The following is a 19,272-nucleotide window of genomic DNA, read 5'->3' on the forward strand; positions in this document are numbered from 1 at the left end:
AATGTATACTAACCCTGAAATAATTTTCCTGTGTATTTGTATCACTTTAGTGTTGGAATGTATAAAAACATTCATTTGTTTAGAACTTTCTTAGCTTCAATAAAGTTGTTAGTAGCCTTTACTATGCACTAGAACTCCATTGTAGCGACACTGTGCCATAATCCCTGGAGAGCCACGGGTAGTCCGATCCTGATCTATGTCTGGTCTATAGAATCTCCATGTATTAGATGCAATTAAGCAATAGCTCTTTTACATATTCGTTATATTGATGCTGCTGCAGACGACTCTAAGTTAATCGTAGAATACTTGTGAGCTTTACCATGCAATCTGTTTAGAACAAGGCATCCCGCCCATGAGACTGTTCTTGTATAGCAGGAGAACCATGGACCATTTAAATCCCTTCTTGGCTACGTTCAGCCTATGGACCTGTAATTTGGAAATTTGTTAAATCATATTTCAAAGGTGAAACACTAATAGTTTTTGTGCTTGCTTGGTGCAGCTGGTACTATGATAACTTGAGCCGAGGAGAGGCGGAGGACATGCTAATGAGAATTCCTCGGGATGGTGCTTTTCTGATACGGAGGAGAGAGGAACCAAATTCTTATGCCATTACTTTCAGGTATGGGTACTGTATTAACAATTACAATGGTGTTCTTCCAACATCTGTAGATGGGCAGGAAGCAAAGAAGGGGCAAACGCGGGATTTGTAAAGGGGGGTTTCCACACCACGCCGCCAGTGGGCGTGGTGAGCATGCATGGGGGCATGGCTATAATTATAGACAGTTCTTGGCTGCTCTCCAACTCTTCCTATCCCCATCATATACATGGACAATACTGTGTGCACTACTGTTAGGTGCACACAGCTCTCTCTTTTCAAGCAGATCCGTGTTATTATACAGTTCCCTAGGCTTGGAGGGGGGTTTCCAGCACTAGAAACCCCCCCCCCCCCTTGGTTTGTCTATGCAAAAGTTCGACATAAACTCAGATTTGAGGCTATAATTGTTTATTGTTTTGTGTCTTATTTTTTTGTTACAACAAACCTGCTGTCTTCCACAACCACCAACCACATATTATCTTTCATTCTGCTGAATGTTAGACTAGCAAGAGCGACTATCTGATTGGTTGACATGAGTTATAATGCGTTTCTCTTATTTCTACCATGTTATTGAATAGAGATCAATCTGTTTACTCTCATTGGGATGAAGCCCATGACATATGTCCATTTCATTGCCAGGACCATTTTACACTTTGTCCTCTGATGTTGGATTGGCAATAGGACGAGGTCCAACCATTAGGCATTCTGGTATCACCAAGAGCGTGACCAGTGTAGACAATAAAAGAAAAGATCTCATTGGTTGTTAAGTGTTATTGCACATTTATACTGTTTCTTTTTAATAAATGACCCCAAAAGAATGAAACAAATAACAGTTTTGCAGAGCAACGGGCGTGTCATACAATGGGCAATACTCCAAAAGAGAATCAGAGAACCGCAAATCCAAATATAGTGTACACTAGGAAACTCCTATTCTACCACTGTATTATTTATTAAATGACAGGGATTTTACATGCATGAAATTAAGTTCAGTTTATGTATCTGTGTCTCAGGGCTGAGGGAAAAGTTAAGCATTGCAGAATCAAAAAAGATGGCCGCCTCTTCGTGCTGGGGACTTCAGCCAATTTTGAAAATTTGGTGGAACTGGTCAATTATTACGAGAATCACACACTGTACCGGAAAATGAAACTACGGTATCCGGTGACGGAGGAGCTTTTGGAAAGATTTAGTGCCGTAAGTTTTCTGTTGCATTCATTTTATTATTGTCTTTATCGTATGCACTCAACCAACCACGCCAAATTGTTGTTCAAAGATGTGTACATTTGCAAAATAATGACAAGACTTGGTTGTTTTACCATGGTAATACTAAGGGGTAGATGTATCAAACCGTCTAAAAAGGAAAAGTGAAGGTGTTTCCCATAGCAGCCAATCAGATTCTAGCTATCATTTATCTAGTACAGTCTGGAAAATAATAGAATCTGAGTAGTTGCTATGGGCAACAACTCCACTTTTCCTTTTCAGAACGTATGCCAAGTCTTTTTTTCTAAGGGACTAGCTTAAGTGTTTTACTAAAAGGAACGTATGTTTTATATCTCATTTCTTTTCCCTTTTTAAGCACATATACCCAAATATTTAAATAATAATTCCACAACACAGTAATGTTTGTAGTTTAAGTGTGAGGCAATTTTACTAAACACTGAAAACTCTGGTTTAAGTGGAAACTCCTTTGTGAAACCTGGGGGTAAATGTATCAATATGCGGGTTCTTCAGCACCCGCGTGTTCAGCCTCTTCCGCAATTAAATTTCAAGCGGCGCTGCATTGTAAAGGGTTAACTTCCCTTTACAATGCAGCGCCGCTTGAAATTTAATCGCGGAAGAGGCTGAACACGCGGGTGTTGAAGAACCCGCATATTGATACATTTACCCCCTGGTTTCCAAAGACTACTTTTGTGATATATTTCAAAATATTTTAGTTCAAAGTAAGAATGTCTGACTTCCATAGGTATATTCTCTCTTTACTTTAGTAAGTTTACCCAATAGATTCTCCTCTAAAGTAGTTTTATTGGTAGAAACGTTTTACTGTTAAAAATAAGAATTAATAATAAGAAGTTTATTGGAATAATTGGTAATAAACATGGAAGACAAATTTTGAAATCGGTAAATGCCATGTTAAAAAGCACCATAACAAATGCTATATTGTTAGCCGTCCCTGGTTGAATTAAAGGGGAACACGTACAAGTTTTATTATAAAATTGATCCAACCATAACTACCTGGGGTCCCGAGAGGGGGGCAGGGCCTGGTCTTGCCCCTTTCGGCAGCTATGGAAGGGCCCCCTAAGTAGTTATTGTACTGGGGCTCCAAATTCCTCTTTGCAACCCTGACCAGAGGTTGCTTTATCACTATTGGGGCACCTGGGTTTTTTTTTTAATCCAGCATCGGAATACAATGCATTCTCCAATCTCCAGACAGCAGGACTCTCAGAATTCTGTAGGGGCGGAGCTATCTAGGAGATGACTTGACAATGCTGTATGGGAAACATGACAATGCTGTATGTTAAACATGTCTGTCCAGTAGCTGACCCTGCCCTTTTCCAGGTACCGTTGACTGGTGAATGCAGTTGAAGGCCTCTACACTAGAAAACCCATTACCTTGTTAGCTGCGTTCTAGTTGGTTAAAATAGGTTTAATTTCCTCATTCAGACAGTTATATTTACAGACCATTAAAAAGTGCAAATTTGTAGCAAATAAGGTGAAATAGCTCCATATTAGTAATCCAGTAATTAGTCATTGTTCTTTTCTTACTGTATGTCCATCAAAGTTGTCCTCTTCAAACTAAGATTGTTGCATTTTTTTCACATTTTTTTCATTTTATTTTAGGAAAAAGATTTTAACTCCATCTACGATGTTAAGAGTAAGCTCTATGTGGATCCAGTTGAAATATCCCCAGCAATGGTAAGACCTTATCAGCATTTCAATCTGCAAATAGAAAACAGTTGAGAAATGGAGCCTCATAGTAGCGTCTAATTTAAGTATTACTCGTTTTGTTTTGTGACTGTGATGATTTCATAGACTTGTGCAATGACTGATTATATGAAGCGCACAATTTATATCTTTTACATTTTATTACGGAAGTTCCAGTAAGATGAAAAATGTTTAAACTACAATCCTGCACATATAACCCACACATTTGGTCTAACACGCCCTTCTCTGCCATGGTTTTTTTAAGCCACAAAGAACAGTTGTCGCTTTATACAACTATTCGGCTACAAGACCGGATGAACTGAGCTTCGGCACCGGGGCCTTCATACACAACGTCGTAAAAGTCTCTGATGGATGGTAAGTACTAATTACCATTGTATTCATTACTAATGTTATTGAATCTTTAGGATTCTGACACATTCTAGATGCCAGGATTAGAGGTAGAGTTGTTGTAATACTGATCAGTACTTAAAGTCTAGTCCAGTTTTGAACAACTGGTGGCTCTCCAAGTGTTGTGAAACTACAAGTACCAGCATGCCCTGCCAACTATCGTCTGGCAAAGCATGCTGGGGCTTGTACTTTCACAACACCTGGAGAGCCACAGGATGTTCAGACCTGATCTAATCTGTCACTGGAAAAGGGAAAGATCATCATCATCACCATTTATTTATATAGCGACACTAATTCCGCAGCGCTGTACAGAGAACTCATTCACATCAGTCCCTGCCCCATTGTAGCTTACAGTCTAAATCCCCTAAAATGCACACACACAGACTAGGCTCAATTTAATAGCAGCCAATTAACCTACCAGTATGTTTTTGGAGTGTGGGAGGAAACTGGAGCACTTGGAGGAAACCCACGCAAACATGGGGAGAACATACAAACTCCACACAGGTCAGGAATCGAACTCATGACTCCAGTGCTGTGAGGCAGAAGGGCTAACCACTAAGCCACCAGCCTGCCCATAAGATTGATGGGTATTGTATAAAGATACATTTGCCTTCCATTTCTACTGGGCACATCCGCTAGAAACGCCTCACATTTTAATTCATATCCCCCGCTCGACAGCAGAGCGATTTGCAACTTGTTAATTTACTTGTATTATGACCGCTGATGCAAAACATGCAAACCTATAGAAACATATACAAAATCGTACAGAAATAAAAGCATTATATCCCCAAAGGGGAATAAATGGCATTGGCAATGTTTTTTACACTTTTTCACGTTCATAAATGATTCCGATTTTCTGTTGTGATTCAGTCGGTGTATTTAATCACTGAACCACTCCTCCTTCTTCTGTACAGTCTATTATGCTGCTTCCTGTATGCCAAAGTGTAAACTTGTGTTCAATATGCAGAAGAAAATGTGAATGGCAAACTTGTGTTACAGGTACTGACTACTCTACCAGGGCTTAGAGAGGAGGTCACCTTAGTGAGTTTATGGGGAGATCCTATATTGGAACTTAATTGGTGCATACAATAAATGTTGTCTCTAACGGCTCTTCTAAGATTTTATGGTTCACCAATCAGTTGTTAGCGGTATACAGTAATGTGATTCTCAATGTGCAGGTGGAAGGGGGACTATGGGGACAAACTACAGCACTTCTTCCCCTCCAATTATGTGGACGAAATATCAACGAGCGACGAGAGCTTCACCGATCAGGTAAGAGGTTCATGTTGCTGCTGTCTTCTGGTTTGACCAAAGAACTTTTAAATGTTTGCGTCTATGTATGTAATGGGGCTCACCCCTATGTCATCTATAGCTGCAGAGATACAAAGAAATAAATTATCATTTTGGCTCACGCCGCTGGTTTGATAAAATGTAATAGTCAAGACAAGACCCACAAGGGTGAGAAAGGGTTAATGAACATAAAACCACCTGGTCTGTCTAACAATGTCTAATATATATCTATAAGTCTAACAATAGAGCTGTGTAGAAGTGACTCCGCAGAGCGCTATTGGATGTTTGGGGAGGAGTCTGATGATGAGGAACCCCCCTGTATACTGTGCAGTGGGGGGGGGGGAGGGGTCTTTTGAAAGCAAGGAAGTACTTAATTATAGCCTCAGTAATATTTTGTGGTGAATGGACTTTAGAATATTACAGTGCCTAAAGTACTATAGCCATAGAAATAACCTGTGGTGAATGGACTTTAGAACGATAAAATGCCTAAAGTAATATAGACTTAGTAATAACCTGTGGTGAATGGGATTTACAATGATGGAGTGCATCTGTCGCTTAAACACGGTGAAAGCAGCCATTTTGTGAGCTGGGCCAAAATTGATCAGTAATGTCCCTGAAGCCTGATACAGTACACTATCATGGGCAAACGCAGGATTTGTAGAGGGGGGTTTCCACACCACTCCACCAGTGGCGCCCCCATGCATGCGTGACCAGCTTGCATGGGAGCGTGGCTATAATTTTAGACCGTGCTTGGCTGCTCTCCAACTCTTCCTATCCCCATAATATACATGGGCAATGCTGCGTGCACTACTGTTAGGTGCACGCAGTTCTCCATTTTCAAGCAGAGCCGTGTGAAGCTCCCCCCCCTGCCTTCGGTTTGCCTATGGCTATAGTCCTCATTACATAGTAATTGTACTAGTTTCCAGTACATCAATAGGCTGCATTCTCATGAATATTGGTTCAGACCACAAAATGGCTTCATTTACTGTAGAGCCATAGACGCACTTTAACTGAAGAAGCCCCAAGTCCGAGCTATGGACTCATTCTATAATATTTTATTCAGTTTATTCATCCTACACGAGAACCAGACACTCTAGATATAATACGGTGTTGCACATAGCAGACATAAATGTCTGTGGGGCCGAGTGTTTTATCGACCTGCGTTCCTACTGATGCATTAATTACTGCCGAGTTACTAACCCACGAAGCACTGAGCTTGTAAACGCGTTCCTCTGTGAAAACATCTCCGTCCTCTGCTGGGAAAGCCGAGCTGCACACAGGACTGTGCTGTGGGACATATACTTTGAATGAACAAAATGACTTTTTTCGCCCTACGTTCGTTCACACACCCAGCAGTGTAAACTACACGATGTGAATTAACCTCTCCGTCTGCCATGAAGGCAAAATGTCAAACCTGTAAACTGAACAAGTGCAGACTGCAGTTATAATATCTCTTAGGGATAGATTTACTAAAGGTTCTAAAAAGGAAAAGTGGAGGTGTTGCCCATAGCAACCAATCAGATTCCAGCTATCATGTTCTAGAATGTGCTAGATAAATGACAGCTAGAATCTGATTGGTTGCTACTCCACTTTTCCTTTATAGAAATTTTAGTAAATCTTCTCCTTAATGTGCCACGTGGTGTATTTTTCTAAAACAGAATTGTCATTGGATATTGAGCGTTATCTGAATCTGATCTGATTTAAATATGACACTGAGCTATAGAGAGCACCAGGAATTGAAAATAAGCTGATTGTTTTAAAACACAGTTCGTTTTTAATGTTGCAGTCAATGTAAGTGCTGTAATTCAACCATAAGGCACCAGAATAATAAAACCACAATTATTTGCAATGCAAACCAACTTATAAACATTTGTGTTATATGAATTTAAAAGTGGTTTACAACCCCCAATAAATATTGTACCAATTTTCTGATTACAGTCCCCTCCCTCTGCTTTCTTACTTTTGATCCCCAGTTCTTTTTGGAATCTACAGGTGTAATTTGCTGATGCCATGTACTTGTGATGCACATTGGAAGTCCAGTGCATATGTCAGATTCTTATCTCATGATAACTGAACTGTTTTCGTACACAGATTATCGAGGATAGCCCCTTGGGGTCTATGTGCAGAGGCATCCTGGACCTGGGGACCTACGACATCAGTAAGTATTAACGCTAGGAATACTTTATTAAACTCTCATTAGCTCTTGGGTTCCATGACACCACAATAACTCTAACATTAAATATAGCAGGAGAGTGTACGTTGAAAATTAGCTGCAGCATAACCCATGCAGTAGGTCTGAAATTACCACGGAGTGTGTCCAAGCATTCGTAGAGAAATAACAAAAGTATGTTTTATTATCTTACTTATTTATTCAAAAAAATCAGTGTAGCTAAAATGTCATAAGACCATACATGCCAACTTTTTTATTGCCCCCCCCCCTGGCAAGTATGATTTGTAGGTGAGTTGTGACTTTAATGTTTAAGCATGATTAGATCTTCCAACTAACTCAGTACCACTAATACCACTAATGTAGGCTTGCATGAATAAAATTGAAATTAAATTAATTACTACAATCTAAATCCCCTAACATACACAGACCGAGAGACTAAGGACAATTTGTTAGCAGCCAATATCCTAACCTACCAATATGTTTTTGGAGGGTGGGAGGACACTGGAGCACCCGGAGGAAACCCACGCAAACATGGGGAGAACATACAAACTCCACACAGATAAGGCCATGGTCAGGAATCGAACTCATGATCCCAGTGCTGTGAGGCAGAAGTGCTAACCACTAGGCCACCGTGCTGCCTATCATCACTTCAGTACATCTCGGTCCCCTGGTTAGAAACCGCAACACTCCCCTGTTTTACCCTCCTTCTAATAAAGATTAGTGTTTACCACTATCCTTTCTAGATCATCCAGCTAACAGGAGAGATGGTGATAAACTTGCTTTAATACAGGAAGGAGACTTGACCAACAGATATATGGAACGAACACTTCCCTTTAAACATTATTTGGCTAATACTGACATTGTGCGGTTGTTTAGCATTATCCACGGCAGTAAAAAAAAATTGTCTATTTCAACAGAGAAACTGGCTCAGGGGAAAAATGGCAAATCCTTTGTCTTTTCACTGGAACCCAAGAATCCGGAAGACCCCTCGGTAGATTTGGCAACTGACAAAGTAGAAGAGTTGTTCGAATGGTACAAAAACATCCACCAAATCGTTGACCAAATAGGAGCGGAGGTAAGTGTCCGTCACGTGACTGTGACCTAAGCAAGAGGCAGAAATGACCTTTGACCTGCACAGTATATTTGCGTTTTGTTCAGTTGAATGATCTAAATGCAAGTTTGGTTCAATTTCAACAGAAGCAAATTAACCTAGCAGTATATTTTTGGACTGTGGGAGAAAACCCACGTGAACATGGGGAGAACATACAACCTGTTTGGAACTAAACTCATGACTCCAGCACTTTGAGGCAGCAATGCTAACCACACTTATGCTGTGATGCTCTAATTTAAAGGATAATCAGATTATGAGCTCCTATTGCTACCAAACAGGGTAGACACACAGACAAGGCGGAGATTTGGTGGGCGTGGATGGATAACGCTGTGGCCAATGAGAGCATGAGAATGTTAACAGCAGCGCAGAATATTTCAGCCAATACCGACGTACTCGTATATAGCCAAGATTGAAGTGGGAGGGGCATCTAAACATTAAAAATATCGCAGAGTATTGATGTGAGGCTCCTGTTAAACGAACGCTAGAAGATTGTGGCGTGAAACTCCCCTCTAAATAAAACTAAGTACATACAACCGGCTTTATCATGCCTATTTCCGGGTGCTTAGCTGGAAATGTACCGAGCTATAGACCAAACCAGCGCCTCATTTAAAGCACCATATGATAGTAGGTGAAACGGTTAAGGAATATGAGATTACATTTATTATAATAACCAACGTTCGTATTTAATCAGCTCCTAATGCAAACATCTGGAGTTAAGTGGCTCTGACATCAGCCATTTGTCTTGATTGCCAGTGACACGAATATGTTTAATCGCAATTGGCATATTATACATTTCAAATTGCTTTTCCCATTGACTTTAACAACCCGCATACATATTTATACTCCTGCAGCAACATTGCCCAAAACCTCTTTATTCACAGTTTCATTTGTCAAATTTTGGGTGAGGATTTTCTTCCAGGGTGTCTTGTTTTCCTCAAGCTGTAAAAGTGGGATCGTGTGTTATACACCTAGTTAGGTAATAAATATGGTTCAACAAATATTTTCCTTTTTATAACCATCGGGTGATTGATCATTTTCCTATATTCTTGTTCATTGCTAGAGGCGGGGACGGCTTCTTGTGTTACTCCTGAAGCTGCTAGATCATCCATACAAAGGAAAGCGTCATTACAATTAAAATAAATGTTTATAAAATGAAATAGACATGAACACTGCAATATGCCGTATGCCAGTTGCCATCATTTTCATTATATGTAGTGTTTTGCTTTGATGTTTATTGGTATTTGTGAATAGCTGTAAATTAAAGGCTTTACATGAACAGCAAAAGCATCAGTGATACCTGTAGATGATACCTGTAGTTCTAAAACTATCATCATCATCATCACCATTTATTTATATAGCGCCATTGATTCCACAGTGCTGTACAGAGAACTCACTCACATCAGTCCCTGCCCCATTGGGGCTTACAGTCTAAATTCCCTAACATACACACAGAGAAAGAGATTAGGGTCTATTTTGATAGCAGCCAATTAACCTACCAGTATATTTTTGGAGTGTGGGAGGAAACCGGAGCACCCGGAGGAAACCCACGCAAACACAGGGAGAACATACAAACTCCAAGAAACTATGACTCTTTTCTATTCTGAGGCCTACCAAACTTGCTCCAAATAAATCAATGGCATACTTGTTTCACGATAACTTATTTCTTACCTCTACAGCACTAAAAGCTGCTAGTCACACACTTGTATTTAACCACAAAGCATAGGTGTATACACACTTGCAAATATTTTACTCCAATGAAGAGAGGGATTTATAGAGATGTATTTTGGACCTAAACATGTCCAACTGCCTACTTTCCCTAAACCGTTGTACTGTCCACTTTCCTCTCCTCCTCCATATACTTAACTGTCCTGTCTGTTCCCTCTCCTGCCTCATTCTCTTTCCCCATTCACATCCCAAACCCCGTACTCCCCCCCCCCCATACATTCCATTGCCTACACGGTTAGCCAATTAGGGACTACGTTTATTTCAGAATGAGACCCCCAGAGAAGAATGATCAGCTGCAGGTGGGCAACATGATTCACTCGCCCCCGCCGTAAGCTGGGTACTCCCCTATGCAATCTTACTGCAGATGCAATTTCTGTAACGATTTTACCAACGACCGAAAATCCCGATGAGCATGCCGATTCATGCGTACACACACCTCCATCATTTACCTTCAGAACTGTGCCCTTCATCTCATAACCATCTGCTGAAAAAAATCATGGGGTAAATTTATCAAGCTGCGAATTTCTGGCAATCAGATACTAGTTATTATTTATTTAGTACATTCTACAAAATGGCAGCTAGATTGGTTGCTATAGGCAACATCTCCACTTTTCAAACCAACCGCAAACTTGCAGCTTAATAAATTTACCCCCATGACTGTGGACGCTTTACAGAGATCTGCCTACGCTGATGGTCGTGATTGTGCGTACACATTTCCGACATCGTTCAATCGTTGATCGGAATTTTTAGGAAGTTTAGGAAACCAAAAGAACAGATGCAATGTTTTTGGTGCGATAAAACATGATCGTGGGAGTGTACATTATCTGACCAAATGGTCGTTTATCGTCTGATCTGCTCGATCATTGTATTAGTGATTAGCATTAGTTAATAACTCATATTGTATGTGTACAGCTCTTATAGATCAATATTATATCAGCCCTGTTTCACTGCTATGAATAAGCCATATAATATTCTTTTTAATATACTGTACTTATTCCATTATATCCTTATATTTATATTAATTAAAAAGACAAAGATAAAGTCACTTTCAAATGCATCATCAGTCATGTTAACCTCATTGTCTCACGTGGACCTATCTGCAGGATTTCTTCATCAGGGACTCGGAGAAGAAGCAGGCCATCGCTAGGGAGTTATCCGACTTGGTGATTTACTGCAAGCCGACGACTGAAGCCAAGGACAATTTAGGTAGTGTTGGGTGGGGAATTTGCTCATTTATACCTATAATTTATATACTGTGAATGAATGTCTGCGCAGCTCCATGTACCCAAGTACACTGTCAAACCACAGCTTTATGATCGTGTAATTACTCTGTGACATCAATGAGTAAAAGTGGAAGTGTTGCCCATAGCAACCAATCAGATTCTAGCTCTCAATTATCTTGTACATTCTAGAACATGATAGCTAGAATCTGATTGGTTGCTACGGGCAACACCTCAACTTTTCCTTTTAAGAAGCTTTACTAAATCTACCTTCAAGACTTAAGTCTGGATTTTGGATTCTATTTTTTGGATTAATATAGTTTTGACTTTTATTTATTATTTGTATATTTGTTTGGTTTTAGTTCCTTATAGCCTGTCACTGTTGTTACGACAACCCATAACAACCAATCAGATTCTAGCTATCATTTATTTATTACATTCTTGAACATGATAGCTAGAATCTGATTGGTTGATATGGGCAATACCTCCACGTCTCCTATTTAGAAAGTTTTATTACATCTACTCCTTAGTCACTGACAAAAAGTTCTCCATGTATTATATATCTGTTGCTTGATGCCCCCAAATTCTACTTTCTCTTTATACTGACGGGTAGGGCAGTCTGGTAGTTGTAGTTCAGCAACAGCTGGATAGCTATGTATTAATATGGATAATTTTAACGCATAGACTCAGTGCCTTCTATAGAGAAAGGTGTTCCTTGATTTATGACATAGAGTCAGCTTCCCAAGCATAATAACTTGTTACTTTCTTGACATAAATATATGCCATGCTCTCGCCACAGGCAGGTCCAATTAAAATAACTCAGTTAATTATGCAATTATTTTGAATGTCTTCTAATGAGTAATCTGGGGGATGATAATTATAAAGTTCATTTAAGAACACGTGAAGGTTGCAGACATAGATTTTCCCTCCTTGACAGCTGAAGGTGCGTTTGACATTGGTTTGAGTTGCCCCTTGTTTACCTCATCAGTCTGAGAACTGTGACAAATAGATATTTAATGCTATTTACAAGTTATAATATTACTGTCTGGGCATATAATATTCTCTGCTCTGCTGGCGGATTTTTATATTATTTTACAGGAACTTTTTTTCCTTCCTGTTCAAAAACAAAACCATAGAATTCTCTTCCATACTAATGATTTCTCCAATGACATTAGCTGACTAGTATATGTTCTTTCATTGGTAAAGTTTGCCCAGTCCTACTTTATCGACCTATAAACCAACTGGATCTAATTTGACCTGGCAGGATAAATGATTGGTTGTAAGTAAAGACATTTTAATGTGTGTGGGAAGCTTGAAGTTGGATTTACCACTCTATGCTCCAGCCCCCCTGACCCTCTCAATAGGGGTTAAAACAAACTTGCCGACCTCGCGGAGGGGGGGGGGGGGGTCCGTTGCCAAGTGCGGGAGGGGTCGCGGGGATGCGCTAGTCACTGCATCGCACAGATGACGTAATTTGTATCATTAATCAACTGTATGACATAGTAACTTGGAACTCAGATCAGAATCACACCGTCCATCAATTCTGCCCATTTTTATTCTTAAAAACCTAGGCCCTATTTGATCCTTAGCTTGTTTTCAGATTTAGGATAGCCTTATATTTTCTCAACGCATGTTTAAATCATACTTGCCAACTCTCCCTGAATGTCAGGGAGACTCCCTGAAATAGGGGTGATCTCCCTCACTCCCTGAAGAGTCTGGCATTCTCCCTGATGCTGAGCCAGTACAAGACGTGGTTGGCTTCGCCATCTGTGGCATGATGACACAGTTCAAAAATTGTGTCCTATGTCCATGTATCGATGCCTATGGAGGTGGCCATTTTCATGGAGACCAAGATTTAATCAAAGACTGACAGGTAAGACAACTTGACTTCAGTAATGGAGACAGAAATGTAAAAGACACTTCAGTCTCTAGAGATTCATTAGCGGCTTTTCTTTAACGCATAGTTGCCTATTCTCCCGGAATGTCCTGGAGACGCCAGCATTTCTGGGAGACCTCCCAGGAGAGGAGGGCAACCTCCTAGATCTCACCCCCGCAATAGGTAAGTGGCAGGGTGGACAGGTACTTAATTACGCAAATATCACGTCATCTTAGTCCCGCACCTTGCTGTAATTGCCCAAAATTGTGACAATCATTTAGGGGGCGGGGACAAAATGATGCAAATCACCAAGCCCCGCCCCCCCCCAGGTCTCTCTGAAGCCAACGAGGGAAAGTTGGCAAGTATGGTTTAAATTCCCCTACGGTTCTCTACACCCTCTCCTGAGAGGCTCTTTCATCTACTATCCTTTAGGTAAAGTAATTATTCCTCAAATTTCCCCTAAACTTGCAAACCTCCAATTTTCATGCATATCCTTCCCTCTCTCTACTCTGATCCAAGCTATAAATATTGAGGTGCTTTAGCCTTTCCTGGTAACTGGGAATATCACTAAACATTTTATTTAATCCACACACAACAGAGTGAACTTAGATTTTCAACTTTGTGCCACAAATGTGCAACAAAATGTGGATGGTGGATTCTTTTGTAAATTTTGGCTGGTATTGTATATTATTTATTAACCTTTATGTAATGCCTACATATAACAAAGCACTCTACAGAGAATATTTAATTATTGACATCAGTCCCTGCCCCAGTGGAGCTTACAATCTATATTCATACATGCTAAGTTTCATTTTGTCTTAGGCCAGTTAACCTACCAGCATGTCATTGTAGTGTGGGAGGAAACTGAAGCACTCGAGAGAAATCCGCACAAACACGGGGAGAACATACAAACTCCACATGGAATTGAACCCATGACCCCAGCGCTGTCAGATAGCAATGCTAACCAATGTGCTGCCCATTGTGACTTGTGATTGGTTTTTTTAAACAGTGAGACCAGATTTCCGAGAAGTCCGGTCGTTTGTGGAGAACAAGGCAGAAAGTATTGCCAAACAGAAGCCTAGAGATCTCCTGCTGTATAATCGTAAAGCTTTAACCAGAGCCTACCCCAAAGCACCAAGAGTGGATTCCTCCAACTACGACCCGATGCGTCTCTGGCTGTGCGGAGCCCAGATGGTAGCTCTGAATTATCAGACTCCAGGTAAAGACATTATCATTCATTCCGCTCTAACTTTTCTATAAGCCATAAGATTGGTATTACAATGGTTTTATATACAGATGCAATATCCGTTTCTATCCGAACCGGCCATAGAAGCCTAAAATCGCATCAAATAGGATTTATTTGAATGATCTGTACAGTAAAAAGGAGAGGAACGATTGTAATTACATTTTCTTTTTACACTACTAGAATGACTGCTCAAGCTGTCTCCTCCGCTCACTTGACATTTGAATGGTTAACTGTAAATGTAGGCTTTTTTTTGGGAACAGAAACAAGAATGATATATAGACCTCCTAAGATGACACTAGGCCAATTGGATCTACCAGGAAGCTTGGTAGGCCAGAGGGACTATTGCAACGCAGTGTTACGGTATATACGTTCCTGCCTTTTCAGATCGATCCATGCAGATAAATCACGCCATGTTTTCACACAACGGGCGATGTGGATACATCCTACAGCCCGAATGTATGAGACAAGACAGCTACGACCCCAGCGAGGCCAAGAGACAATTGCAAATAGTTTTGACCATCAAGGTAAGAGAGAGCAGTAAGGTCATGTTGTACGATAGAATCCAGGGAACAGATTTGTACAGAAAGTAAGGTTCATTTTAGTTAATCGTACCTGGCTTCCAATTCCAGGTCATCGGAGCTCGTCATTTGCCCAAGCCGGGTCGCGGTATTGCCTGCCCTTTCGTTGAGGTGGAGGTATGCGGTGGAGAATATGACTTTAAGAAGTTCAGGACAAGTGTTGTGAGTGAGTATGAGATCTTCCTTTATTCTCAATCACAAATCACAAATCGTCAACACCACAAAAACTAAATCTAATTTTACGTACTATACACTTAGCACAGCGATGGGCAACCTGATACACTTCACGGGCCACATGGGATGGACCTCTATCCGAAAAAAAGCCGCCCATTACACTTAATCCCAGAAATGAGTTAAACACATTTAACCAAAGAAACAGACACCTATCTGTAATAACATATCAGCAGGTGTTTTAAACCATCTGTCTCTTAACAGCATCATCCAAGATACCCCAATATTTAGCAACTCTGTTTTCGGAGTATGTTTTCCACTCTTTTTACATTGCATGTTTGCAAACTATTTATTAGGTTCACATCATTGCATGCAAGGCCTGATTATCCAATTGGCTGACTAGGCTGCAGCCTAAGGCACTAGGCTTGATGGGGAAGGGGGTGCAAAATTGTCAGGACCCTTTTAAAAAGCCAAGTGGAGATGACTTTCCAAATCATAGGAACATAAACTTTGTTTGTGGAGGGGGGACTAAGGAAGCCAAATTTTAAATTAAGGAGGTTTGATTGTTACCTTTCCCGGTGTTGGCCGGGCGTGGAAGCCTAGTACGGACTGGATAATTAATCAGGCCCTGGCGGTATCATTTCATATGTCCGAGAATGGCTACTAAAGTCAAGAACTCTCACACGTTTGTGTACAGTCCACAAGACAGCTGCCTCCGCCGTACAGAATTTAAAACGGATGTATTAATATTCATGTCATAACCTGCTGCCTTGCTTTTCTAGATGACAATGGACTAAATCCGGTGTGGACCTCCATGCAGCAGCAAATCGTGTTCGAGATCTGTGAACCAAACCTGTCATTCCTGAGGTTCACGGTATATGAGGAAGACATGTTCAGTGATCCCAACTTCATGGCTCAAAATACATTTCCTATTACAGGGTTAAAAACAGGTACATATAGCATATATACAGTATATTGTGAAGCACTGGGAAAGTGCTGAATGACAGAGGTATATGTCTCAGGCTTTCTGCCTTATGTAAACCCCAGGGAGATTGTTTATGTGTATGGGAAAAGCTTCCCAAAGTGTGTTTCTCAGCTGTAGGAAAATATGGTAGAGGTCCCTAGGGTTATGAATGGAGAGAGAGGGCGGGCTCCATGTCTGTTACTTTGTTTGTCCCCAATTGTAAAGCGCTACAGAATTTGCTGGCGCTATATAAAAATGATGATGATGATAATGATCAGGTCCATTCTTTTTTTCCAGGCTAAGTGTAGGCTGATTTGCAACTGCACCTATGTGTGGTTGTTTAAAAAGCAGTGAGGTTGGACATGCAGTCTCTCAGACCTGAGGAGGAGGTTGGATGCCTCCTGTGAGCAATTACCTCTATGTTTTGTATGTGTGTGGGACACAAGGTCCTTCCCAGAAGAGAGGGTCTTCCTGTGTGTTTAGTTAGTGCTGGACAGGCAAGGTGTTTATTTTGAAGTTTTCTTTGTTTTTCTGTTTAATACAAAGGTTTGGTGGCAGTTAAATGGAAGAAAGGAGAAACTACATCCCTGTTATGAAACTCTTCTCTTAAACATCATAATATATCAATCTGGTCATTAATGTTCCTGAAACTATATATGTGCGTTATATATATATATATATATATATTATACGAGCACTGCCCAGAAAGTTCTGCAAATCATCCAGTCAAAGCTCAATGTGTCAGAACAGTAAAATGTAAATTCTCCAATGGCAGGGGGCAGCTCTGTTAAAAAGTAAAATATTATCTTCGCGCTCCAGTATAGATGGCTGAAGCCCCTCCCACATCATTAGGACAGTTGCTGTGACATCAGTGGCTCCACCCCTGTGTATGAACCAGCCAATCCACAATGTGCATTCCTGCAAAGCAAGTCTGCCTAGCTGTCAGTCACAGCCTGCCTGCCTAGTTAGAGAAGCCCCTCCCTCCTAACATGCAATCTGCTGCAGAGGAGTGACAGGGAGCATGCTGGGACACATTTACTTAGTATAAACACGCCACTGATTTCATGCATCTTATCCCGCTCTGTAATACACAGCCTTTCATATATAAATATCAAATATTGGCTTTACTTGCTCCTTAACATTACATATTTCATTTGGGTGGAAATACTGATAAGATTTGCAGTAAAGCTACATTAGATTAGAGGAAAATGTTAAATGAATGAGACATGCAAACAATGTAAGATGTTGTGACTCTCTTAAAACACAGCTGAGAAATCACTGTTAAAAAGATTTAACGCAGGAAATCATGACTTTGACTGTTACATCTTTCAGGGTATCGATCGGTTCCTCTCAAAAATGGTTTTGGAGAAGATATAGAGCTGTCTTCTCTTCTGGTACACTGCCAAATAAAAAAAGATCTGGTAAGTTCTCACTTAGCATTTTAATAACATACCGAATCTATGTGCACATACGTATGAGACTAGGGGGTAAATGTATCAAGCTGAGAGTTTTCCGGCAGGTTTGAAAAACCAATCAGATTCTAGCTATCATTTATTTAGTACATTCTACAAAATGATAGCTAGAATCTGATTGGTTGCTATAGGCAACATCTCCACTTTTCAAACCCGCTGGAGAACTCTCAGCTTGATACATCTCCCCCTAGATCTTACCTTATACGCTGATATAAACAATGTAACTCTCCTTCTCCCCCACATAAAACCACAGGGTGTTTATATAGACTGAAGCTCCTCTAAATGTATAGGTACTGTCAGGGGGAAAAAAAAGAGGTTTCTTAATGGCCGATTCAATTCTTAGCGATGTGCTGCGGAACGGTCGTATAGGCACTCCGCCGCAATGCAGTGTTGCAGATTTTCCTCCGCACACCATAGAGGTGTGCAGGTCGACACTGCAGTGAATTCCGGCGGCACATAGCTTAGAACTGAATCATTTATAAGGGAGTGTCTATGACCACCTGACCACGGCTCACTTTAGTTTTATCAGGGGAGCCACCAGTTTGGATCCACCGAGCGCCAGTAAATAAAAAAATAAAATGTTGCATTTTATTTTAGGTCAGCTAATTTCACCCGTAACTAATTTATTTTGTTATGCATAGAGTTAGCCTTTAAAAGTAGAGGAAAAATTGACCCTGAACTAGGGACTTCTGATCCCTATAAATTAGAAGGAAAATCCGTGGCGCAAAGCATGAACATAACATGCATAATGGTTACCAGTTCACATTTCAGCTTTGGGCCAAAACTCTTATGTGTACAAGCTCTGACACTTATATTGGTTGTTGGCCACCTAGAATAAAAACTGCTCTTTAAATTCAAGTTTATATTAATCTTAATGGTCATCACACTCAACTGATTGTCAGACAGACCATGGCCGGATTAAGGGGGGGGCACAGGTGGCACGTGCCCCGGGCCCCCCTCTCTCTGAGGGCCCCCCGCCGCCGGCTGGTCGGATCACCTGTCAATTGGTGATCCGATTCTTTTGCGGCTGTGGGGCCCCCTGGCGCAGGCGCACACCCCCCCCCCCCTCCCCCCTCACAAAATGTGACAGCTTGCTTCATGTACAGCAGCACCGCGGCTGCTGTACATTCTAGGAGGCTGTAACGGAGCTGCTGCGCATGTGCAGCCGCAGCAGCTCCTAATCCCGGGACAGCTTCCTAGACCAGAGAGCCGGCGGTGCCCCAGGGGCTGATCAAAGCGGCAATGAAGAGTGTCCAGCTAAACCTGCCAGCCAGAGGCCTGACCAAAAGTGACTGAACACGGGGGGAGGGTCTGTGGGTGACAGGAGAGGGACTGGGTGTCTGTGGGTGACAGGAGAGGGACTGGGTGTCTGTGGGTGACAGGAGAGGGACTGGGTGTCTGTGGGTGTCAGAAGAGGTACTGGGTGTCTGTGGGTGACAGGAGAGGGACTGGGTGTCTGTGGGTGACAGGAGTGGGACTGGGTGCCTGTGGGTGACAGGAGAGGGACTGGCTGTTTGTAGGTGACAG

The 19,272-nt window shown here is 41.3% G+C and overlaps 1 protein-coding gene across 3 annotated transcripts in view; it reads left to right on the top strand.

Annotated features, from left to right (window-relative positions):
- The window catches only part of PLCG2 (phospholipase C gamma 2), a 124,368-nt gene that overhangs the window by 83,271 nt on the left and 21,825 nt on the right, over window positions 1-19,272 (top strand). For all 3 annotated transcript variants that reach the window (XM_075189156.1, XM_075189155.1, XM_075189157.1), the window contains exons 19-31: window positions 500-619; window positions 1,606-1,786; window positions 3,431-3,505; window positions 3,780-3,889; window positions 5,101-5,194; window positions 7,304-7,370; window positions 8,300-8,457; window positions 11,322-11,424; window positions 14,324-14,533; window positions 14,945-15,084; window positions 15,190-15,304; window positions 16,092-16,259; window positions 17,606-17,694. In XM_075189156.1, coding sequence (XP_075045257.1) covers window positions 500-619; window positions 1,606-1,786; window positions 3,431-3,505; window positions 3,780-3,889; window positions 5,101-5,194; window positions 7,304-7,370; window positions 8,300-8,457; window positions 11,322-11,424; window positions 14,324-14,533; window positions 14,945-15,084; window positions 15,190-15,304; window positions 16,092-16,259; window positions 17,606-17,694 — 1,630 coding nt within the window. The remainder of the gene's footprint in view (window positions 1-499; window positions 620-1,605; window positions 1,787-3,430; window positions 3,506-3,779; window positions 3,890-5,100; window positions 5,195-7,303; window positions 7,371-8,299; window positions 8,458-11,321; window positions 11,425-14,323; window positions 14,534-14,944; window positions 15,085-15,189; window positions 15,305-16,091; window positions 16,260-17,605; window positions 17,695-19,272) is intronic.

Source organism: Mixophyes fleayi, chromosome 10, assembly GCF_038048845.1.
Source record: "Mixophyes fleayi isolate aMixFle1 chromosome 10, aMixFle1.hap1, whole genome shotgun sequence".
NCBI lineage: Eukaryota > Metazoa > Chordata > Amphibia > Anura > Limnodynastidae > Mixophyes > Mixophyes fleayi.